This window comes from Cygnus olor, chromosome 2, assembly GCF_009769625.2.
Source record: "Cygnus olor isolate bCygOlo1 chromosome 2, bCygOlo1.pri.v2, whole genome shotgun sequence".
NCBI classification, from domain to species: domain Eukaryota; kingdom Metazoa; phylum Chordata; class Aves; order Anseriformes; family Anatidae; genus Cygnus; species Cygnus olor.
The window spans coordinates 48,537,202-48,563,855 of NC_049170.1; the positions used below are offsets into that span (position 1 = coordinate 48,537,202).

Sequence of the window (26,654 nt, forward strand, 5' to 3'; positions counted from 1 at the left end):
ACTGTTCTATATAATTCACCTATTTTAATCTGTGCAAAGGCAGTTTAACAATCAGACAATTTTAAGGTAATAGATTATATATTGTGTAAAAGGTAAGTACAGTGCATCAAATATTCCCAACTAATGCAGTGGGATTCGTTTTTAAAAATCCCATCTCATTTTCTTTCAACATAGCAACAAATTTGATATTAAAATAACTAATTTGTGACATCCAAACAGATTAGGCTGAAAGATACAGCAGGTGATAGATACACACTATTTTCGTAACTTACATTTATACCTCAATAGTACTTTTTTTTTGCTTGTTTTTAAAGCTAAATGCTCTCCCTAGCTCATTATGCCTAGGGACTGCAGAGAAGTCTCACAAGATTTGGCAGTGTGCTGCAATACTTAAGCACAATAGGCAAGTTAAGGGACGGTTTTAGCTGGAGCTCTAGCATTTGTAGGTTTTAAGTTGTACCTCTAATGCTACTTTAATACATTCACGTATAATGAATATATCTCAGAATTCTTTGAAATATTTAGGCTTGGTTGTAGTTACTTGTCTGACTATACTCTAAAAAAAAGGAAAAAAGAAAAAAGAGAAGCTGTGCTAGCTGACTTTAAAGCAAAGTAAAACGCCATTATTTAGGAAAATGGTGACTTAGGTGTACAAACACATGCACATGCTTCTGAACCTATCTTCAAATAATGAAGTTTATCTTCATGAACAGATGTCACAGCTACATAATTGCATGCTAACCTGGATCTGTAATTTCACCAAATTTGCTCTGAAGCAAGCACCAACTTCTCACTATTCTTATGAAAAATACAAGGCAGTCAATACTTACTTAGGAACAATTTTTAAGTTTTTATTTTATTAAATGGTGGCCATCTTATAGCCAGAAGCAGAGTTCAAAATGACTACTGACTTTAAGGACCCACATTTTCTTTCAAGGAGCTTTGGTATTTTCCACACGCATACAACTCCTTTTCAGAAGTCCAGCTCCCAAGGAGTATGTTAAGTTGGGTCTTCAGAAACAGAAGGTATAAATGAAAAATAAAAAGTAGTCACTTCTGCAAGGTTGATCCTGTATGTATTTAATATTACTGTGGAATTGGAATAACTTAAAACCCATAAAAGCAAGAAAATTCCGAGTTAAGGACAGAGGTTCAACCTTAACTCACCCGACTATGCTTAAGAATTGCTGCAAACTCGTAGAATCATCCCCTGTAGTGAGACCCTTGCAGTACCTAGGCATAATGAATTGAGAGAATTAGCTACAAAGATTTATTGCCGTAAACACAGATATTTTGACAAACTACATTAGCTGTCATACAAGTTGCTGTTCTCCCCAGTCAGATTTTCTTCTGCTAACTATCTAAATACAGAGGGACTCCCTACAGTAAAGTGGACTGGAGGGTACTGATTAAATGGCAAAACCAAAATGAGGCATTTAACTGCAGTGTTGTCTAGCAAAAACTGTTTAAAAAAATGGAAATTAAATAAGAAAATCCAAACACAGAAGCCCTTCTTACTGCTAGGGATTACAGATGAAGTAGTGTTCTAGAGCTATCCAAGTTGGCTTTAGTACAGACTTACAAAATGTAATAATTCCTCTGCCTCCCCTCACCCCCGCCATTCACTGAAAATACACTGAGGATATGGGTAACCAGAGACCCACAAACATCTAAGCCCATCTTAAAAGCGTTGGGTCTTTCAAAACTAACATATTTGAATACCAGTATGAAAAAACAGTACTGGTCTTGTAAAGAACTTCTTTAAATGTCTTAAATTGTTTTCTTTTGGATGTTGCTTAACAAATCAAATCAATAAACACAAATGTTTATGTTTTCATGTTTCATGGAAATGGCAAATAACATTTCATTTATCACACGATTTTTATTTTTTTTCCAATGGAACGTTAATATCTGCTTAAAATCTTTGAACAGGCTACGTTAGCTATTCACTATTGCTATTCTATGCAAGGGCAAATTATGCCTAGTGGCTAGATCACATACTGTCATTTAAAACATTAACTTCTATTTGCAATCATAAGCCAATTAAAACACAAGTCTGAACAAATAAAAGCTTTAGATTAAAAATAAGTAGATGTGGATGTGCCCTCTAAGATAAAACAATAGCTAAGACTTAAGTTCTTTATTAAAAAAAATTGCTATACTGCTTTCAGTAACAAAGAACTGGGAAACCCTCATTATGAAAAACTAGCACCCTTAAAATAAAAGTCTTTTCACACCAAAATATTGAAAGATTTAGAATTTGATGATACCATACCGGGTGTTAACCTTTATTATTAAAGCTGCAAGTTTCAAATGTATACCTTCCAAAGTATTGGTGGTTTTCTTTAAGAAATGTTAATACAGACCGTCAAAAATTTTTTTTATTTGCCACTTTTTTGTGGGGGCATTTTCCTGCAAATTTCTATGACTTGGGAAAGATGAAAAGTCAAATACACAGAAATAGCAGAAGTGTTTCCAAGATGTGCTATTAACTTTATTTCATTTATTACCATCCTTTTCCCACCACCACATCCTAAAAAAAAAATTTATAGTCACAGCTTGCTGCTTTAGTGTCAGTTCTGAATTTTATTTAATTGGAGAAGCATCAGTTTACTCAATTCATTCCAGCAGAAGGATAAATGTTAATTAATTTCACAGTTCGTAAGCATGCTTAGAAGATCAAAACCTTTTGCAGAAGTCAAAATGATTGGTCGAAGCTTGCTCTTTCAAATCAAAACTGACCTTCTACTTATTCTCATAAATTAGAGTAAGTGTGCTTTAAATAGTTTCAGGTTTCCTGAAAACAAATTGACTACCCTATCGTTATCCTGTGACTACCATATTACTAGGGACTATTCAGTGGACTTACCTAGCGAAGACTATTCCCCCCCAATGGTTTGTTTTTGAGTACCTCAGACTTTGTACATGCAGACTTATCAAGCTGCATTACCTGATTTCGTATAAACCCTCAGAAAACCACACTTGTAAACAAGTTAAAAACAAAACCCAACACACTACAAGACAATGTTCAAAATTAAAGTAACTCATTCTGGGGAAGTATCAAATCTTAGAGAAAGGTTGAGATGAATAGTAATTCCAAATAGAAATGATGTAACTCTAAGATCCAATCTGAATCTGAAGAAGTCTTTTTAAAAATTCATCTGATTTAAAACTTTTGAAGAAACTAGTCACTTTCAGTTCTATTTAGGTCCTGTGTTAGAACCAGGAAGGAACCAACCGTTGATCTTTCAACAGCATTTGAGATCTTCAGATACTGGCAAGTACATATACATACATTCTGTGAATTATTTGAGAAAAGAAGACTGAGGGGGGATCTTGTCAATGTTTATAAATACCTAAAGTGTGGGAGACAGTGGGATTTGGCCAATCTCTTTTCAGTGGTTTGTGGGGACAGGACAAGGGGCAATGGCCACAAAATGGATCACAAGAAGTTCCACACCAACATGCGAAAGAACTTCTTCACACTGAGGGTGACGGAGCACTGGAACAGGCTGCCCAGGGAGGTTGTGGAGTCTCCTTCTCTGGAGATATTCAAGGCCTGTCTGGATGCCTACCTGGGCAACCTGCTCTGGGGAACCTGCTTTGGCAGGGGGGTGGATCTGATGATCTCTGGAGGTCCCTTCCAACCCCTACAATTCTGTGATTTCTTGAAATACATACTGTAATGAAGCATATTTATTATGTAATATAAATACCCTCAATTTAGCTGTACTTTCTATATGCCACTATAAATCTTCAGAGTGATCTCACATTGCATTATTGGTGATTAGCAGCCTCTGAGGCTGTATTGGGTTAACTTGGCAAGGTTTTGGTAGCAGAGGGCTGCAGGTGTGGCTTCTGTGAGAAGAGCCCAGAAGCTGCCTCATGTCAGAAAGCGCCAGTTCTAGGCAGCTCCAAAAGGGACCCACCGGTGGTCAAAGCTGAGACAGTGAAAGACGCTGGTTGTGCCTCTATGAGAGCAGATTTAAGAAATGGAAAAAAAAACTGCTGTGCAACAGCAGCTGGGAGAGAGGAGTGAGAAAGCCCTGCAAACACCAAAGTCGGCAGAAGGAAAGGAGGAGCACCAGAGCAGGAATCCCCCTGCAGGCCATAGAGGAGACAACAGTAGAGCAGGCTGACCCCTGCAGCCCATGGTGTATAACGGCAGAACAAATATCCACACTGCAGCTCATGGAGAAGCCCATGGCGAAGCAGGTGGATCTGGCCTAAACGAGGTTAAAGCCCATGGAGAGCCCCCGCAGGAACAGACTCCGGACTGGAGCTGCAGGCTATGGAGAGGAACCTACACGGAGGGAGGGGATCGAGGGGAGCTGCCGCCTGTAGGGAACCTGTGCTGGAGCAGTTTGCTCCTGATGGATGGACGCCGTGGTACAGACTCATACTGGAACAGTTCTTGAAGAGCTGCAGCCTGGGGGAAGCTCATGGAGGATCAGCTTGGGAAGGACGGCATCCCGTGGGAGGGACCCTCTAGGGGAAGAGAGTGAGGAAAAAGGAGAAGAAGTCGAAACATTATGGACTGACTGCAACCCCATTACTCGTTCCTCTCCGCTACTTGGGGGGAGAAGCTAAAAGCAGGTGATGGGGGGCGAAGGTGTTTTTAATTTGCTTTTACTTTCTTACTGCTCTAGTCTGTTAGTAATACGCAATAAATTATATTAAATCTCCTTATGTTGAGTGGTTTGCCCATGACAGGAATTTGTGAGTGATCTCCCTGTCTCAACCCTTGAGCCCTCTTTTTCATCAGATTTTCTCCCCCTCTTCCTTTGTTGCGGGGGGGAAGTAATGAGAGAGCAGTTGTAGTGTAGTTTAGCAACCCATTAGGGTGTTGGGGTGAAACCACCACAGAACTCAAAATTCAGTGGCATAAACTTTTACATGCTGCTGATGTTGGTATTAAAAGATCATTAACTTCTCATATGCAGAAGAAAAAAATTAGATTGGTCAAAATAATCATATAGAAGAGAAATACTACAGGAACTTCTAGACTTGAAAATCTAAAGCTTCATAGATGTACAAGATACCCCTTTGCACGTATGTCAAATTAAGAAAGGGCTTATGATAAATGACTTCATCACACAAATGGTATTTACAAATATCTTCTAACCCCACTTAACAGCTGACAGGAGTCAATTGGGGTGGCAGAAAAGGACTGATTCGATGTCATCTAGTTTCAAAATGAGGGAAAAGCATTCCAGAACATGGAAGCAGCAGCTCAGAGTTCACAGATTTCACAGAAAAATATAGACTGTATATAGAAGTGCTGAGAAAACAAGTAGGGACCTCACAAAAAGACTCCTGGCATTTTATTACAAGTCCTTCCTTTATGTAGCATGGGGATAATTTTAAAGTATCAAGCCTACAGCTTCCTGTGAGAAATCATTTAACCGATACTGCCATCAGGTGGTCTGTATGTGTATTAACACATATATTTCTCTTAATGCATCTTGGTTATGCAGGTGAGCACGTGGACCCAAGGACGTATCAACTGTCTCTCCATGCCATCATATTTCAGCAGAAACTATCATTATCACTGCAAAAAAAGTAATCGACTTGTGTTTCAAATGCATCTGATGAGGTTAGACAACTTTAGGAAAACATGCAGAAGTCTGGAGATGTCAGGAAGCTGCAATAGCCTGATGTGCTCACATTTTGGCTACTTCCTCTATTAAACAGATGGAGCAGGTCAAGTATGATGCCCCCAAAGAGGCCTGTCATGCAATAAGTATCAATCTGCCAGCACGGGGACTGTAGGATAAACAAAACTTTAGCTCAGAGATTAGAATAAGCAAACAGAACCAAATCACACATTCAGAGAACAGCAATCATTAGTTAATAGTAAGTGCTTTCTTATCTTTACAGTTCATTCTTCTCCCTGACTCTGAAGCATATGTGGTATGCATCTTTGGACTTTAGGCCACAGGTGTATTTTGGCAAGCAAGTCCATTTCAAGAAGACTGGCCATCCACTTTCTTAATATCAGGTATTTAGATCTATTATATAAGAAAAACTAAGTCCAATTTTGCTAAAAGAAATAACCATGCTCCACATTAAGGAAGACACTAAGGTACAACAGTGCTGTGCATTAGCAGTACACAATGTATAATCCACCAGTGAGAATGACAAAGCTTTAGGAAGAACTTCAAACAGCTCAGTCAATATTGAATAACGTAGAAACATTCACTTGGATGGGCAGGAGAGGACATGACTCTCCCAAACTTTGTTTTGAGAAGGAGAACTAGTTGGAGACCACAAATAGGTATCACTTGCTGATTGTAATAATCTCTTATATTTGTCATTATAAGCATTTTTTGTGGCATATTTAATGTGCATGAAGAATTCTCTAATTATAGAATTCCTTACTAAGACCACCTAACTAGGATAGTTAGCTCTATTTTGAAAGTTTGCTTTCTTGCCAAGAAGTGGCTATTTTTCATTGTGATAGTATTGCTCACTGCACTCATGGCAAAATGACACCAAAAAACAGATGTTAAAGACAACTGAAGTAGATGGGTAGGGTGAGCTAGGTGAAATGGAAGAGCAGCAAGTATAGTTTGACATGCAGAGCCACAACCTAAAAACATTGTTAATGATACTGTCTTAACACTTACAGGCTATCAATAAAGAGAAATCTGTGGTGAAAATGATGTTCTATCAAGAAGACTAAGATAGAGTGAAAGTTTCTTTTTTTTTTTTTAAAAAAGGAGAAAAAGGAAGTTTAAACATGTGGTCACACCCCTAACATTACCTTGATGCATATACTTGCTTAACAGGGTAGCTTTCTTTTATGTATGGTGGAAAAGCAAAACATTTCAGGCAATGATCCACACCATAGACTGTTATTGCTATAAGCTTTAGAATTTAAATGCAAATTTTCAGTTACAAGGAGAAAAGATGAGTTTTTGAGAAGAATACATGAAAATACCTTTAGATCCCTCCCTTAGCCCTCCATTAAGTGCATCACAACTCCAGGACACAAACAAAACTTCTTTAAATTGATACAGAGCAACCAAACTTCCTCTAGTGAAGGGAAACAGTAGGTTTCCCCCGTTCCCCCTCTCCCCCGAAGGAGATAGTTCCATAAAAATCTGCAACACAGAACTGTAGTTTTAGATCTCTAAGATCAGTAATGTTGCACATTATTATTAGAGTCCATCAACAAAACATCTTAATTCAATAGGAAGGCAGTAATTGTCATGCTACAATCTGATTCTTTAACTAATCAGGGAAGCAATAAAAAGCATGTCTGGTTAAAAAAATGACTATTACAGGCCATACATGCATAGTGCCTAAATTCCAAGACAAAAATTCTGCTTAGAGACAGACTATTTCGGAAATGCTTTCACAAAACCAAAGAACAAATACTTGAAAACAAACACTGAGGGACAATGAATTGTGTGAGTATAAAAGGCAGACTACTGAGCTACTGCTAAATGTAATATACTACTCACCTGCAATTGTATGTGCATAAAGTCTGCTGCCAAACGTAAAAACATGCAATTCATACAGCTTGGCAATTTTTTCCAGGAATTCCTTACAATGTGGACGCAAACGAGTATGTAACATAGGCTCACCTCGACCTAACTGGAAGTGAAATATTCCCTAAAAGGAAAAGCATGTTTAATATCATCAAAATACCAAACAAAAATGCCAACATTACAGAAGTGCCCCCCTCTCATCACTTCCACTTTTATTCAGTTTGATTAGGCTAAAGCAAGTTTCCACCACAAAGATTATGTGGATAAAATCCAAACCACATTTTTGTTCTGTGCAAGGCAGCCCAATATAAAATTTTGCAAAATCAGAAAGCTGCACTGTTGAAATGTTTATGATCAAAATAACTTTCATTTAGAAGTTTTAGTTATACCACATCAGTCTCAAAAATGTACCTTGAAAAATTTCTCAGAAAGTTCACAATCTCACTCTAACTAGTACTAGTCCATGGACTTCACTCAGATTAATTAAATTTAGAGCTCAGGAAAGACTTAGCTGGATGACAAATACTACATCTATGAAATTATACCATTAGATAGCAAACCAGGGAGGAACTTCACAGAAGAAGTCTCAAAAGTCTCAACATCTTTTTAAAGATGCTTTTCTTAAGACCGAACACTTGTATATGTGAAGGCCCAACCTTTCAAATACACAACGGTTTTGAGTTATTAAACTGAATGCTCACTATTCTCTTTCATATCAATTATATTTAAGTACATTTACAGTTTGGTTTTGCTAGCAGGTATGAATACTTGCTCAACCTACTGGACATGAGAGAATGACAGGAGAAAAGAAAGATGAACTAAGCAACTGCAGGTTGCATAACACTGAATTGGAATTTGGATTGGCATCTTTCTGTACAAGACACTGAAAACACATTCCAACATGCTTCTTGCTTTAAAGTTTCCACATTGGAAATACTATAAACAATAAGAGTCCCTATCAATTCAATGATAGGTGTTTAATGAAATTAGACAGTAACATGCAAGAAAACAAGCAAACAAAAGAAACAGAAGAAAAAAGTGTTAATACACATTCAGGGAGGAATGACAGACCTAGTAAGACACAGAATTACCCCAAAAGGGACTTCCCATGGTAATTCACTATATACACCTCACACTTGGAGGAAAAAAAAAAGTCTTATTACTAGGTATTCAGTCTGATCTGTACAGGAAGGAAAGCTGAGATTAAAAATAGCTACCTGAATATTTTTTGCTTTAAGAAAGTAGAATGGAAAAGCGAAAAGTAACACATAAATGGAAGAAAAACCTATCAATTTAAACGGGGGTGGGGGGGAGAACAGAATGTATTTCGGAAGACATGTTTTTAATTTTCTGTTATTCTTCAGATAGCAAATACATACCTTATTAGACATTTGTTGACAGTGCTGTTCAGTAGTATGGATCAATGTTTGGTCCAAATCAACCATAAGCACCAGTTTTCGATTTCGGTGTAGTCGCTGTTGATCTTCTCTTCCTAATTGTTCAGCTTGCTAAAATGAAATATTCGTAGACTAAGCTTGATTTTGAAGAAATAAACTAGGATTATTGGTGTCTGTACATTGTGAACTTGAGAAGAAATGTTGCTACGAACTAACTACATAAGAAATAATGCTTCAATGTAAATGAAGCGATGGCAGCCACGTCAGCAATTTTTCCTATAAAAATAATATTCCAAAGGTCTATACTAATCTATACGATACTAACAACTTTTAAAATTGATTTACTCAATAAATAACTTTCTATATATAATAAGTAATCACCAAATTCATTTAAGGCCAAGGTTCTTGAGACTAGCAGCTTTGGGGTAAAACATGTTCATCATTAGTTCTGAAAACTTTTGTTATGAAATGACTGAACATAGTATCCATTAAGTATTATACTGTTGATGACATTAGGTTGAGTTTTAAACTGAAGGTGCTAATGATAGATATTGTAACTCTAAACCTAAACCTAAAGTCTATATAAAATATATCTTCATATATTTTAATCATGTAGTTCTACGCAGGCATTGATTAAAAAACATTTTCTTGTAAATTTGAGTTGATTTTTTTTTTTTGAAACTTTCGAAGTACTGCATTAAGCTCTGTGTTCACTTTAGTCACTTCTAATGGCAAGCTGCAGTACTAGCCACCAGACAGTTAAACTTAAAAGTTAAGTGGAACATTCTAAAGAAGCAGGGGTCAAGCACTAACTGCCCTTTGAAACACTCCTCTACAATGGGAATGGCTTCTAGCTACTTCTATCTACACATTTATTCTCACTGGCATGCTTTGAAGAGTTACAAGAAAAAAACAACAAGCAACAAAATTAGAAGTAAAAACAAAAACAAAACACCACAAAAAAGTCCCTATCATGTTGGTAAGAAAGATGAATAGGATGCCCATCTTAAAAATAAACACGCTTTTTCCTCTAAATAATTTGACATGAATATTTTGGTAACTCATCTAAATGAAATCTTTGAAATATAATGAAATAAAATTAAAATAGAGGTAAACTGTAAACAAAGTATCTTGACTGTATTTCATAGGACCAATTTCAAGGTTCCTGACTAATCAGGGTGAACACAAGTTTCAAAGACATTGCAAACTTTGAACATATTTCAGATAGTGGAAACTGAATTTTCCACAAACTGTCCATTCTTCAAGACAGAAATATGGAAGTTATAAGTTTTCTACCTACTGTCACAGAGGTACCATCTTTTCACTCCACAGCCCTAAAAAAAATCCACTGTAAAACCTGATACAATCAATCTGCATTAGGGTAAAAACACAAAAACCCTGGGCTACAGATGTTCATCACCAAATTTCTCTTCAAAAGGAAGCCAAATATTTTATATAAATATATACAACATTGAAGAAACTCCTATAACTAAGCTTCTCAACTGTGGAGCTACAATGAAAGGTATGAATAAAGGAAAACATGACGGTACTTACCTCAGAGCTCACTTTCAGTTCTGGGACACTATGAACCATAGACACAGTTGCTGTGGATAATGGTACATTCTGTTTTCCATTCTTGCTTTGTATCCTAATCACAAAGGGAAAACAGACATCAAAAGAGCAAAACTTTGGTGAAGGAAAAGTTCAACACACTAAAAACTGTAGTACCAAGCCAGTCACCACCAAAAAAAAAGATTAAAAAGAGCTATTTTGACTAATATGCTCTTTCAAATTCTTGTTAACGCAGGTTATTGGATTAAAAAAAAAAAGGATAAAAAGACCAAAGAAGCTCTCCATAAAAACCTTGCCAAAAAATTGTAATTAGTTATGCTTCCATATAACCTTGTATAATGACACTAAGGTAAAAAAAAAAAAGGCATCTATGTATTGAGTATTTGAAAAGTCATAAATTAAGTATAACTACGAAAGTTAAAACTTATTTTCCTTTTTTTTTTTTGTAATCATTCAGCATACAATTGCCTACACTTCTCCAAGCCAGACTATGAAATAAATCTATGCAAATGATAGGCAAAGTTACTCTTTATGTGTAGCAGAGTGACTTACATGCAACCGGCTGCTTCAAGAAAAGCAACCAAAAAACTTTATACATATACCTCCCTTTGGTACAGAATGGTGTACTATGTGTGAATTATATATATCATTCAGATGTGCATATGAGTGTGTATATAAGTGGATACGTATTCATACACATAGAATTATATCCTCTCATATACTTGATTATGTCTATCTATATACATATGTACGTGCAAATATAAAGTTACTTGAAAATGGACCAAGTAACTCCATATAGCTTCAGTATTACTAGCTTCCAAGTAACACAAAAATTTGTTGCAAACTAATACCCAATTCAAGACATTATTTCTGGTTCATCTACACTAAAAATACTACTGTCCAAATTTTGCAGCATGTGACATGTACTTTTTAATTTTTCCATGTACCTGTCCAACCAAGGACAAAATTTCTTTTAATCTCTGGCTGTTGATCCGATATAAAAGCCAGGGAAAACAGTTTTCACTTACAGAATCATAGAATCGTTAAGGTTGGGAAAGACCTCCAAGATCATCTGGCCCAACCATCACCCTACTACCAATGTCACCCACTAATGCATGTCCCTAAGCACCACATCCAACCTTTCTTTAAACACCCCCAGGGACGGTGACTCCTCCACCTCCCTGGGGAGCCCACCATTCCAATGCCTCACTACTCTTTCTAAGAAGAAATTTCTCCTCATTTCCAATGTAAAACTCCCCTGGCACAACCTGAGGCCATTCCCTCTAGTCCTATCACTAGCTACCTGTGAGAAGAGGCCGATCCCCAGCTCCCACACCTTCCTTTCAGGTAGTTGTAGAGAGCAATAAGGTCTCCCCTGAGCCTCCTCTTCCCCAGACTAAACAACCCCAGTTCCCTCAGCCACTCCTCACAGGACTTGTGTTCCAGGCCCTTTACCAGCCTCACAGTCCTCTGGACATGCTCCAGGGCCTCGATGTCTTTCTTGTAGTGAGGGGCCCAAAACTGAACACAGTATTCAATGTCAGCCAGGACGTGCCTTTCATAAACCCATGTTGACTGCACCTGATTCCCAGGTTGTCCTGCATATGCTGTGCAACTGCGTTCAAGATGACCTGTTCCGTCACCTTTCCTGGTACCGAGGTCAGGCAGACAGGCCTGTAAGCAGGGAGTAGCAGGTCTGTTTCCACCTGAATCGTGGGGAATTTATTCTGCTCCCCGTCCCAGATTTCCAAGTCAGAAGGCTGAGTACCCCAAGGATAAGTGGCCTGACTAGTAAAGACAGATGTAAAGAAGGCATTGAGAACCTCAACCTTTTCCTTATCCTCAGTAGTCATGTTCCCCACCACATCCAGTAAAGGATGGATGGAGGTTGTCCTTGGCCCTCCTCTTATTGTTAATATATTCATCAAAACTTTTTTTTTTTAAACCACAGGGGCCAGGTTGATCTCATGCTGGGCTTTAGCCTTTCTGATTTTCACCCTGCATATGCTGGTAACTTCCTTGTACTCTGCCCAAGTTGCCTGTCCTTTCTTCCACCGGACATAAACTCTCTTTTTCTCCTGAAGACTCAGCAAAAGTTCCCTGTTCAGCCATGCAAGCCTTCTTCCCCGCCGGCTCATCTTACGGCACATGGGGACAGCCTGCTCCTGCACCTTGAAGACTTCCTTCTTGAGGAGCATCCAGCCTTCCTGTACCCCTCTGTCCTTCAGGACTAACTCCCAAGGGACCCTCCCTACCAGTGCCCTGAACAGCTCAAAGCCTGCCCTCTGGAAGTCCAAGGTAGTAGTTTTACTGACCCTCCTCCCAACTTCACCAAGAATAGAGAACTCTACCATTGCATGGTCACTCTGCTCAAGACAGCTCCAACCACATCTCCCACTGGTCCTTTCCTTCTCTGTTTGTGAACAGCAGGCCTAGCGGTGCACCCCTCCAGTAGGCTCACTAACCAGCTGAGTCAGGAAGCTATCCTCCACACACTCCAAGAACCTCCTAGACTGCTTTCTCTGGGCTGTATTGTATTTCCAGCATGTATCACTTCATGAAAACAGTGGCAAATAATTTACAAACAAGATCCTGAGGAAAAAAGTATTTTTCAGCCATGTTGGGGCTGTGAAAAAGTCACAGAATGATATGCTTCTACTGTACTGTAGTGTTTGGAAGCACTACTTGCATCCAGAAATGAGAAGTATTTCACTTGACCCATTTGAATGAACCTAAGAATGGTGTAATGGAAAGGATGCCCCATTGGTTAACCCCTGGCATGCTGGGAGTGAACTGTCTATACTCGCTTTTCTTCAAGCAAGAAAAGCATTGATGCTTTCCAACTGCCCTCTGATGTATTAGGTCTGCTGAACCTACACATTATACCAAATATATCACAGAATCATCTAGGTTGGAAGAGACCTCCAAGATCACCCAGTCCAACCTCTGACCTAACACTAACAAGTCCTCCACTAAACCATATCACTAAGCTCTACATCTAAACGTCTTTTAAAGACCTCCAGGGATGGTGACTCAACCTCTTCCCTGGGCAGCCTATTTTGTATAAAATGAGGATGCTCTCTGAAACAAAGTAGCATTAAACTGAGAAAACTGAATACACTGCAAATCCCGAATTCATGTAGATTTTTATGAAGTAATAGCATTACTCCAATATTTATATATGACAATATCCATTCAGGACAGGCAAAGCCCTATTTTGCAATTATCCTACCTTTTTGTTAGGTTTGTTGTTTTGACAAATGCTCGTCTATAAAATATTAACAATCAACTTTTCATTAGAAGTTACACCCTACCATTAACTGGGCTATGCAATGCATAAAAATTCAAATATTTGGTCCACTTTATCTCGTTTATGGTATGCTGTTCACAAAATAATTCCTAATAATGACTATGAATTGAAAAGAAACCAAAGTACTTCCTTCCAAATGGAATGATCATGCAACATTAATTTTTAAAATCCATTCTATCATTCAGTCTATTTTAGAAAACAGATATTGAATTAGTAATTTGATATGCATAAGAAAATTCTCTTTACCAACTGTACTAACAGTGAGAGCAAAAGAAAAATAAAATCATCCTTCGAATTTGCTTTTTTGGCCTAAGGCTTAAATTCCTTTAGATCCAAGGCAGAATATTTCACAAAAAATCGAAAACAGTTCTGAAGCCTTAAATTGAAAACAGTAGACACAAGCTAGCTCCCACTCAGACACATTATAAATGAGGAAAGGTCACATGAATGATACCGATACTTCCTCACAGCTACTTACACCTGCACAGATAAAACTCTCAGGCTTAAGTCACTGTTGACACAACTTCCAACTCTCAACCTCAGTTATAAACACATAAAAAGCAAATTTGACTATAGTGTGATGAGAATTCATGTCTGTATGCACACTCTTTACTTTTTCTATCTGAGATAGTAAGTTATCCTAAGGTTATCTCCTCAGAAAGAGTATGCAGTTAATAGAGTTGTAAATTTGTAATGTGAACTGTAATTCAAGTGCCCACATGGCATTTTATTCATCCATATTCCTAGTTATTAATCTCTGTAATAGCTAAAAGTAAATATAGTTCTAAACAATGCATCTGCAAACAGCGACATATACGGAGAAAGAGGTCACATTTGAAAGTCTATTTCAGGATGACAGAAGAAGTGCCTTGTGCAAACAGTAAATTACAGCAGCTTGCAACAATGGCATATATCTTGCCAATTTCTTTTTGCATTGGTTTTATCCACACGGAACACTGATTCCCGCTTACATGTATCAATTTTCCAGTTAAAAATACATTATATGATTATACTATTAATAATGTGATCATGACTTAATATATTCAGGACACTAAGCAAGAATTTCACAAGATACTCTCAACAGTTTTTTTTTTAAATCAAATGAGGAAGAATGCTTTGTGCTAAAATTTAGCTTCTGGAGCAAACTCCTTCTCAACTTTCCTTACAGGAGCACTCTGAGTAGACCTGCTTATATTAGGCAGTATGAATACTGTCCTCCCTCCCTACTATTACCTACACCTTCACAATTACATTTATAGGTATGATTCACAATTACTAAGTCTCAGAACAGAGAAGCAAAGTAAATGAGAAAAGGAAGAGCTTGAAGCCCTAATCACAAACAATGATAATCTGGACAAAAAAGCTGGAACACTTACTGAGTCAAGTCTTGGCCACATTCTGCACACAAGCCTTTCATAACAACTGGATGGCTACATCCTTCCAGTTTCACCAAGACACCCCTAGGGAAAAAAATAAAAAGATACATTCATTCTATTGTTGATTTCAGACACTTAGATTACTGACTGAAAACTGAGAGTTCAAAGAATAATTTTGGTTATGATTTGAGTGCTGTCCCCTTAACATTCATGCCCCCTACAGAGAGAGGAAAAAAATATGACACTAAGTATTTGATTTGAATTACTCATTTTACTACCTTTTAAAGTCTCAAAAATGTTTATTAATGTCAGTTTCTAACCTTAATTTAGCAAAGAAATTCAGTGCATTAACAAAACAAGCATTGCTTAACCAGCACAGAAACAGATTACATTCAGTTAGACTAAATTCCCATTAACATGCTACTGACTATCAAATATGGAAACTCTTCTGTTCTACACTGATTTCATCGTGGTTTATCTTTTTTTTGTATCATGGCAGAAACATATTACTTTAGACTTCTCACAGAAATATTTTAATTTTGTTATGCTTAAGCTTCAGATTGCCACATTTTATATAGACAGGCAAAATTATATTTTATTTTCTTCCAATGTCTAAAACAAACCAGAAATTAGAACTCAAAATGCTTCAGATAAGTGTGATATTTACTATTCCAAACTGCTTAGAAGATAATAAGTCTGCTTGTCAGTAGTATGATCCAACTGAAGTACTCTTTTGTTCAAATTTAGTTCTCAAAATTCAGTCTTGAAAATACCATTACCTCTCCCCTCTCAAGTACTTGAATAGTCATTGAGAGAGACTCCTCCCATTTTCTTCAACACAGTTAAAAGAATTAATCTTTCAGACAGTTTTAAAAAGAAAACAAAAAAAAAAGGTAGATATAGTTCAGCCACCACAAAGTTTTCCCAACTCCAAGACCACAGGCTGCAGCATCTAATTTTTCAGAAATACAAAAAAACAGAGTAGAAAAAAATATCTAAGTTCTTTCATTCAGAAGTTAGTTGTAGTGTTCTCTTAGATTTCAAATCTACACTACAATAAAAAGAACGCCAGGAAAGAAACTTCCACATTTGTTCAAGTCTCTCATTTATAGATTTGACTACTAGGCATTTGAAAATTCCAACAAGAAATCCACTCTCCAGATGACACACGTAGCTGCTTGCTTCCAGTACTTCACAAATTTCTTAGTGACCAGAAGTCTGATGAGATTACTTACTAACAGCACTGCAGTTAATGCATATGCTGGGATTATTTTTGTCTTTGACAGCGAAAGCTAGATTCGGATCAGGCGTATTTAAATAAACATTTTCATAAGTCACCATACTGCTAGTACTTTCATTTACAAAAGGGCAGCTTCAGTCCCTTTGCACTGACAGTCATCAACTTCTGGTCAATTACACCTTCTCTTCCTCTGTAAGCATTTTACTTTTTTTTAAATAGAGTATGTATGGTATATATAAGTATTTATAAAACGTAAAAAATATCATCGAAATCAAATATATAAACAAGTATAAATAAGGTATGTGTGTTCATAGATCTCAAATAATAATAAATAGTTGATCTGCACAAGAGACAAGCAATTTTTGTGGTCCTTAACTACTAGCAATTTTCTGTTTGTTTACTTAGTTCCCCTCTAATCCCCCCAAGTCTACATTACTTCATCATTTGACTCATCCTTCTTTCTCCCCATTTTACAAACATTCCTGTCTTGCTCTCCTTTGCCTTAGTTCATCCCTAAATTCCTTCTTCACCTACCCTAGGCTTCCAGCTCACACTACGGAGCATGCCAGAATTGCTCATCCTTAACCTGCGTTCAGTGCATGAACCTGAAATTATACAGACACGTGAAGAGCCAAAAAACCCAAAGCGAACCAAACCAAAACACAATGGAAGCCACAGGAATGCGTGTAAAAGCTTACAATGACTGAGTATTGCTTACCCCAATTTAATTAGTTTTCAGTAACTCAGGAATAAAAAAAACACTCTTGATGACACCTTAGAAAGCAAAAATCTCTTCAGGCATTCTCTACCTGGCATCTGAAGTAACATCACACTCCAAGCCTACTACCAGAGGGGCTGGTATAACCCTCAACTGAGACAAGAGTTAAATTAGGACATGCAAGAAATCCTGTTCACATGCTTGTGAACTTTTGATCTCAACAGAGCAGAGATTCTTATAAGAAAATGAGAGTTCTAAGTTATTCACTGATATTTTTTCTAAACAGCACCTCTATAAATTGTCACATACTCAAACCCACTGCTAAATAACAGTTCTGACCCTGCACATTTAAATATGAGCAGAACACCTAATCTGCTGATGCTTGCTAGAGCAAAGAAGTCTCTGAACCAAACCCTCCCTAATTCCATTTCCACTATAATGTTTAAGTCGAAGGACAGAGGAAGAACTCTGTCCTTGTGAACTTGTAAGCACTGTACAACTGAGATTGTCACGTTTCAACGACAACTGCCAGGCCTCCACTTTCTCCTCAAGGCTTAAACACATCCAAATATTTTACCCATTTAAGTTTTAGCACATATGTTTTAAATGTATTCTAACAAAGCAGATTTACTAGAAGTATACTGCATAAGAATAACCACGGAACTCAAGAAAAATGGCTTTTGTGAATTTCAGAACTGAAAACATTCCCTTCACCATTGAAGTGATGGATTTCCAAAATATAATGACCAAGATCAAAGATGATTAACAGATAAAATTGGGGGATGGATATGGAGGAGGTAGATCATTGCAATATCCAAACTGAAATAGGAAGGATTGCAACAGGACAGCAGTACGCACTGCTCACATTGATACTTTTAATTGAAAAAAATAAAACGCGATTGAAGTAAAACTTGAATAAGTACATAAGGAAACCTGCTTTAAGATCTTATTCACATTCTTTCCAGATGCGCTTGTAAATAAGAAACAGACATTAGGTGTGCCATTATAGCAAAATTTTATTTTTGTTGCAACAATCACGATCGGGTACAACCATTTACTAATGGCCTCAGGATGCACCGGATGACCTCGAGCCCATCACTGCTCTCCCATTACTTCCACACTACTACATTTTGTCTGTTTCTAAAACAAGCCTTTTAACTGTATCTGCTTTCAATCAGAAACATGAGGAAGAAAAAAAAAAAAGGCTTTCATGAAATCTGATATGAGCATTTTGCTTTCATTAACAGAGGAAGTCAATGCCTTTGCTAATTGTAAAGCCTGGTCATTAGCGCTCACTCATAACCGTAGGAAGTCTGTAACAAATGCAGTGGTGGCTACAGTTCCAGGTAGGTTAATTTCAACGGGAAAGCTAGCACAAGTTACAAGGTTCTTGTATCTGTTCTTTCATCAATTTGCTACTCCTCAGTTGCAACAGTTCACTAGATCACTGAAGCAGGCCCACTACAAAGAAAAAGCAAACCCCAAAAGGTTTTATTAGCTTTGTGTTTTGTTGTTGTTTTACATCTTTTCCTTTTTTTCTTTCCCCCCCAGCATGATCTTACACTTCCAGCAATGAAAACTGAAGGCAGCAATGTGGGGTGTGGAGGTGTCATCCAATACCAGCACAGGAGGACAAAGGCCATGACAGCTTTCCTAAGGAAAAACTTACAAAGCCCTGTCCTTTAAGGATCTGTCCACACAGCATGATGTGGTAACAGATGGGTTATCCTAAGTTATTCAAAACCACTCTAACTTGAGAGTAAGTTAGCCATGGCCTTTCATTATACCAGGACACCATTTTCACAGGCAACTGATCTAACGGCTTTCTGCCAAAGAAAGGCAATGCCTTACTTCCCCATGCCCTCGAGTTTACTCTGAAAGCACATCCCTTCGCTTTGGCACTTCCAGAAATGGCTACTTCACTAACTTGGGAGGTGGGAGACCAGCCAACCCTGTCCAGGTTTGCTGCTGGGTTTAGCATCAAGGCAGCCAACAGAGTAATCCGGCAAGGGCCACTAATGGGGAAAAGATGCAAATGTTTGTAAACAAACCAAAACCAAAACACATGGCTAAGATGCAGGCAGTTTCAGCATCTCACTTCCTGGAACTGTCCCCCCACAGTGACCAGGCCACTGCTGCTAGCATTTATCTCACCTATTTGTTCAGGACCAGCTGGAACACCTCCATGCTCCGCAGACTGTGCCATGCCTTTAACGAGGTCTTTTTTAAATGAACGAAGCACTGGCATAAAAAATAGAGGGCAATTTATCAAGTGTGTAAGTTGGAAAATAGACAATTACAGGTCCTAAAGTTACCGCCTTATACTTGCTTGTATTTCACTAGCGTCTGTCAAAAGCCAAGGAATTCATGAGTTTCCTTCGATCAGTATGGTATAAAGAAATACCACAAGTGTCACATACTCCTCAGTTGTCACTACGGTAACTTAAAGCTGCTGTCCTCCACCTGATGCCATACGATTTTGCAATCGGTATCAGATGTAAAACTGTACTAACACATCAAAAGAAGACTCCAGTGAACAACTAGAACTCTTCCCCCACCCCATCCCCCATTCTGCAGCATGCTCAAGAGGTTGTTATCAACAAATTGTGAGCAAGTCAAAATAGCAAATACACACCAGACTCATGATTATTAATACCAGGTATTAATCATTCAACTGATCTAGACCACATAGTAATACACAATATTTTAGCTGTTGTAAGACTAGAATGGCAGATAACTGAAATCTCATTTAACTTGAAGCCTGCTTCTACATTTTAATTTACGCAAATTTGTGAAAAAATGATGTTCTTGTTAGCTTACATCAGAACAGTGTTCAGCGGCACATGGCTGCAGCATCTAGAACCACCTCAAAGAGCCCTCAAGCCCAACTTACTGTAACATCCAACCACAGCTTCTATTATATAGGACTCCAGTTTCAAAGCAAGGATTTTTCAAGTATTTAATCACCTTGAAACAACCATAAAAGATTAATTCCTCAGATATTTAACCATCAGATTTTATTTTTGTTAACTCTCAAAAATATCTGCCAAGAAGCAAAGTCCTTGAACAATCAATTAAAAATACCTTGGATGACAAGTACAGGGTTTTCTTGAACCACACATCGATTGACTTTCATGTCAGTTACAAGACAATGGTAAGTCACAGCTAAACTGCTGCAAAGCCAAGTTGCAACTGTCTTGGACTTACCCCATCTCCAATCACCTTTCGTTCTTTTGAGACACACACCTTCTAATGTTCCCCAGCCCTCCAGCTAAATGCATATAAGCTGATCTGAGATGTGGGGAAGTTATCACTGTATTCCTCCTGCCCCTCACCAAAAATCACCTGTGGTTACCTGAACAGGTTTACCTTCTGCACCTGTAGGCCCACATCTAGAGAAACAGCTACAGTTGAAAAGGTTCTTATCACCAAAACAACCTTGACACCAAAGCACAGGGAGATGACTTAGAAAGAGAGAGCTTAACACACACAGCTGGCAGCAAAGCTGTGCTTTTTCCTTTTTTTTTTTAATTAAAAAAGGCTTCCTCCTGTGCACAGGATGCCCCCAGATTTTTTCTGATCCCTCTCCCGCTACTTTAGAAAGCTGCGTCTATTAAAAGGAAACATTACATCACCCCCGAACTTTTGACCACTTTCTCCCTTCTCAAGAAGATCACACTTAAGCTATCATGGTCCTTTCATACATTATTCTCAAACAACAAACAAAATAGGAAAAGGCTTATTACAGGATGCAGAATCCTCAAGTCTAAAAGCTTCCTCCTTTCCATTTTTTTTTGGACACTCTTCTATCTCAATACAACCTTCTGCACACGCACACACACCTATACAGGAAAATTTAATTACTCTTAACACCCTTAAAAAATGTTTACAAACAAAACTGCCATTGGTTACATAGCACTGTTCAAGGCAAGGAGCAGCAGTTCCAAAGTTGACGATACCCGTGTGACTTACTATGCTGTAGGGATAACCAACAGCATCATGGAAGTGCCAAATTCTGACAAATACCCCAAAACCAGAGTGCAACAGTTTAAAAAGCTGTTCAGCATAGAAAGGGGAAAGTATTACATATAACTACAGATATAACTTACCTAGAAGGTTAAGTTCCCTTCCTGTTTTAAAAATCTCTTCTTTGGCTAGGACTGCTCATCTACTCCCTCTCCTGAGAACGGCAATTCACGTAGTTTACTTCACTAACCTTGGACCAAGAAGTTTTGCCTTACACACTAGCTGAATGATACAAATTTTTGGATGCAACTTTTAAATAAGGAAGCACTACAATGCAAACATATTTGCATTATTTTGAATTGAATAATTTGCATTATTCAGTTCTACTCTGCAAGTCTTCTGCCACTACTGTATTCTACTGCATTTCTCAAAGCACTTGCAGGAAGGCAGGAAAAAGTTACTTATTTTTAAGATTAGTAGCAAAGTAATATCTTGGCAGTATCCCATCTTTCCTTTAAAAAACATACTAAGAAAAACGTTTTCATGCATCTATAAGTAGAAATCTATGTGGTATACTGCAAGCTTTTTACACAGTATGTGCAGAGAGAAAAATGTCCTTCTGGATGCAGATGATGCTGATGAATGACATCTTATGCAAATCAACCAACATCAGCCAAGTTACCCTAGACCTGTTATTTAAGTAACATCAGATGACTAAAGTAAAAGTCCCTTCCCATTGCACTGGTATGGTGTTAAAGGTTAAAGTAATTGGGGGTGATGCCCAATTAGTCCAAGTGCCCAATTAACCAAGTGTTTGAATCTTACCTAAAGGTGTCCTGATGGGGGCGGGGGGGGAAAAGAGAGGCTCAACCCATCGACTGATCCCAAAATCAGAAGGTATCTTTCACAATGGTATCTTCCCTTACACGATAGTATCTTCCCTAACATCCTCTCTCCTTTAAGCTAATTTATATAATTTTTCATCTATCAGGTGGAGCTTGAGTGACTCTAGTCATACAAACCTTTGTTATGATTGGTGTGAAATTTTCTCGCTTTGCTTTTAAAGGTATAGACTAGAAAAATTTTAAGCTCAAGCACAGTGAGCTGTGGTTACACCTTGGAGGTGGGCAGCCTTTGGGATAGAGGTGTGTTTTGGTATTATAATGGGCAAAGTTCATCAAAAGGACAGCGTTTTGTCAAAAACATGACAGGCCGTTGGCCCGAGATAGCAAATACGCAGCTTATCAGTTCTGATGGACTTTCAAGTTCCCATCTTATCACAGAGCCTGGCTGTGGTGTCTCCACTCCGCTCTGCTCCACCCTCCATATAGTTCTTCTTAGAGTCAGCACACCAAGTACCCCCGGTGTGGGCAACATCTAAGGTTGGAGGCCTAGGGAGCTTCTACAGAATGCAGCTACACTCCACCCCAAAAGCTTATTGAATGTTGTCCCTTTTCTTAAAAATGTGAATATAAGTTTAATTTCTAAGTCACCTCTGGCAATTATTCCAGAACTGGAAAGATCACAAAAACCTTCACTCTTGGTTTTGAAGATATGTTGTTTTTATTTCTTCAATATTGCCTTCTCACTCTTTCTTTCCTCACCCTCCCCCACCCTCTTTATTTTTAATAGGATCAGTGATGGAGAAAGCACCCGAAAAGATACAATGTGCTCTCACAAATGGCTTATTTATTTCACTCAGGCCTAATTCCTTCCCACCAAAAGGCTAGTCTAAGGTCAACAGAAGTAGTTTCTACTGCCTGGAAAGAGTTCATCTTTTTGGATAACAAGCACTTCTTCATTAGATACATAAATATAGATTCTGGAAAAAAAAACACACATCATTGTTGAGTATCATTTAACCATATGAGGTGATACAGCGAGAAATTCTCACCCCACGTTTCACAGTACGTTACACACACAGTACTTAACTGATCCACACCAAAAAAAGTGATCACCCTTCTACTTTCCAACATCCTTTGTAGATCAGCAAATGTCTCCTGTTAGCAAGAATATCCTTTCCCTACGGTCTAATGGGGAGATTTCCAATTCCGTAGGTCTAGGATCAGCCAAACAATACCTGAACAAAATGTGCAATCAAGATCCTTCAACTGTAACCTGTAATGCAATACCACTTGCTTTTCAGGAAGTTTTACTATGCTCCCTTACACTTTAAGGCATTCTCTCCAAATTTCACTACCCACATGTGCTAGAAGATGTGAGACTAACCTTTAAAATTTTTAACTACACAAAACAAAGAACACTTCTCCTAAGGATATTTTATTGACAACTTGCTATGAAATATCTTTCATTCTTCTGGAAAAGAGATCCCATAATGAAAGGCTGGTAGTTCTTTCCTGAACCTTCAGGCTATGAAGTCCCAACTGGAAATATTTATGTACGCTTTTGGTAGTGTTTAAGAATTTGCAACACCATCAACCCATATTTATTTTTATTTATGGACTTCAAATCTTGGCTTATCAAATTAGCTAAGAAGAGTCTTTCACTGGGTAATACTGACTTACAAAAATCTGAACAGCTAGGATCCCTGCTAGGGTCAGACCTTAAGTTAACACCAAACGTGCAGTCATCAAATGAAAAAGTTCCAGGCACGCACACAAGTTGTACTACTAAGATTTCTCAAGAAAAAACAAACAAACAAACAAAAGAAAAAAACAACACAAGAAAACTTTTAAGTCAAGACAAACTTTTGAGACCATTCAAAGCACAAGTCTCATCTGACTTCTTTCCTCCACTCCCTTCCAGTTTGAAGGCCGAGGTATTGCACAGCACAAACATTAAAGTCTCATTCCAGTCTTTGAGTCAGAATTTTTGTACAGACATTTTCTCTTCAGGAGATTATTTGTTTTGCAATTAAGAAAGAAACAACATGTAGGCTTGCCTTTGAAAAGACCATGGTTTTCTAAAGAAATACAGTATTGAAGCAAAGCTCAAAAATACAGCTATGAAACTACCTAGACAGTAGTTGAATAGAATTCTACTGCAGTCCGGGAAAAAGCAAAACAGATTTCCAGCACAGACATCTACAACACATACTATTAAAAAAAAAAAGCTACAGTCATCTTATAGATCTACAACGAAATGCATAAAATAGCCCAAAGAGCTATGTCACTCTGCTGACCCACGGGATTTGCATATGCTCACACACACTGGCAAAGTCCTTGAGCCCAATGAAGATGGCCAACTTGCAATAAGAACTCTGAGAACAGACATTTCCCTGGTCTGGGAGAAACCCTGTAAGCATAAAAGCAACGTGTTACTAAAGACTATCATACGAAATGCAGTATTGGACGTACACAACCTCAGTAACATTATTTCTTGATTTCAAAGTATTATTAAACCCCTTAAGGACTGCAATGGCTTCTACAAAACCAGTTTGACGTGACCTAAATGCTGGCTACTGCTTGAGAAGTTAATTCTGCCCTCCCTTTCCCCACACTACACTCCTACTGCAGCTCCTGAGCTAAATGCGGGTATTGATGAGTACAGACTATTTAGCAGGAGGCTGGGTGGGAAGGCTGAAAAGCAAAAAGGGAGGCCAAGCCAGCTTCAGCTACATGATTTCCAGCACACAATTCGGTGCAAGCCGGAGGCACACACAAGCGTGAGCATGCCTACCAGCCACCTCTCCTATCAGCCAGAAGAAATCCTGAAACCATGGCTGAAGAAAGCCACGCTGAAGAGAACTACATGCACAAGACTGCTACAACCACACTGCGCATTGTCCTGCCTCTTTCCTGGTGACTTCTGAGCCTGAGGTCCGATTCCAACCAAACCTTGTTGAGCAGGTTGATTCTCTGAGATAATGAAGGTCCTACAAGTTTTGTGAAAATAGGTGGTAACAACAAAAAAAAGGAACTCAACCCTCCTGCAGGGTACTCAGCCCTCCCCACGGGGTTAGCTATAATGTGAGCTCCCATCTTGTTGGGCACCAGAGAAATAGGAATAGAAGAAAGAAAACAACGAAGTAAGGAAACCCTTGGCTTTGAGCTTGGGCCTTTTTCAATATCAATTTCACCTAAACACCAGACAGATGCATTAAAAGCAGCTTCCTTATTATCAGCATTCACAGTATAAGAAAGAAATAATAAAAGATACACAGAACACAGGTTGGAAGGAATGCATACCATAATGTATTATATAAAAAAAAAAAATGAATCCAAATTAGAAAAAGGAACTAGGTAAAAAATATAGTAAATATACTAAATATTATTCAACTATACTCAGTAATGAGATTTTCTTCAGGCTCTAATAAGCTCATTAGATGTTTGACAGCATATTGTGAAAAACTTTGCATCTGACCGAAACTATAAGAAAAACAATTTGCTGTTTATTACAAGCGTCATCACTTCAAAAAGTATTATCCATCAGTATTTTACTCCTCTCGAAGACTAAAGAATGAAAGGTATTGAGGTCCAGGGTTAAAAGTCCTTCTCATCTTGGGTGGTAAATGAAGCCCTGAAGCTTTGTAACATTAGATAACCAAAGATTTATTTTTTTTTTAATCTTAAAACTGTAGATTATTGTGCTGTTACTTGGCTTTTTTTTTTTTTAAGAGAACATATTCCCACCTCTTTCCTGCTGTCTTCTCCAAAAAGATAAAAGCTTTGCTTGATCAGAATCCAGATGCATTTAAACAAGACTTTGATACTCTCATATACTTTACTTGTAAAAGAACACATTTTACCTACTATGGGTATACAGCAAGACAGAAAAATGTCCAACTTAAATGTACTGGTAATAAATCTTTTGGAAGATTCTGCTAATATAAACCATACAAGAGAATTTCAGTAGTCTATCCCATCATTAGGGCCAGAAAGGGGACAAGTGTTTCACATTACAAACATTTACATAAATACTCACGTAAAATACTGACCCAGCCCAGAATCCTGACATGCCAGTGGCAGCTCCAAAATGGTTAACTTTGACAGGTAACTAGCACTAACTATACACAGAGCAGTGCAGCACTTTTTGACATTTTATTTGTTGCTTCTGCCACTGGTGGAAATTATGCTGTTAACATCAAAGACCTTTCATTAACTGCTTGCTGTCATGCTATTTACAGTCCTCCAACAGGTCATACTTGGTCTCTCAAGCCTGGCTTGGCGTTTGACGCACGCCTAGCTACGCTTGTATAAGCGCCAGCCACCTCCTGCCCGCCTCAGGCTGTCGTCCTCACCCCGGACCATCCCCTTTCTCTGTGGTGACGCCTCTTTGCATGCCAGTACAGTAGACTTTCAGCAGGATCTATTCCTTGATCCAAACTGATGAAGAAGCTTCCTCCTAAGTTCAAGATATCAGTCATTTTAACTATTTCTTCCAACACAACGCACACTAGAAACGCTAAGAGAGGACGACACAGACTGAAGGAGAAGACCGCTAAAGTCACAGCCTATTCCAACAAGTAGTAAACCAAGTGACAAGAAAATTAAGTGCTATACGTGGTGTGCTCTTTTCATATGCTGAAAGATTTTATCTTGTGCCTGACAGGTTAAAAAAGCCACAAACCAAACATTAGAAATGCATCTTAAGAGAACTGTGCTATAAGACATAATTAT

At 38.1% G+C, this 26,654-nt stretch overlaps 1 protein-coding gene across 2 annotated transcripts in view; it reads right to left on the reverse strand.

Moving 5' to 3' along the window:
- The window catches only part of CTDP1 (CTD phosphatase subunit 1), a 95,125-nt gene that overhangs the window by 66,320 nt on the left and 2,151 nt on the right, over positions 1-26,654 (reverse strand). The window contains exons 1-5 of one of the 2 annotated variants that reach the window (XM_040548022.1): positions 21,901-21,921; positions 15,152-15,235; positions 10,448-10,541; positions 8,876-9,004; positions 7,470-7,620 (exon numbers count right to left, since the gene is read on the reverse strand). In XM_040548022.1, the coding sequence (XP_040403956.1) occupies positions 7,470-7,620; positions 8,876-9,004; positions 10,448-10,541; positions 15,152-15,192 (415 nt within the window). In that variant the 5' untranslated portion in view covers positions 15,193-15,235; positions 21,901-21,921. Of the gene's footprint in view, positions 1-7,469; positions 7,621-8,875; positions 9,005-10,447; positions 10,542-15,151; positions 15,236-21,900; positions 21,922-26,654 lie in introns of those variants that run through there. The other variant, XM_040548021.1, reaches the window with a different exon arrangement.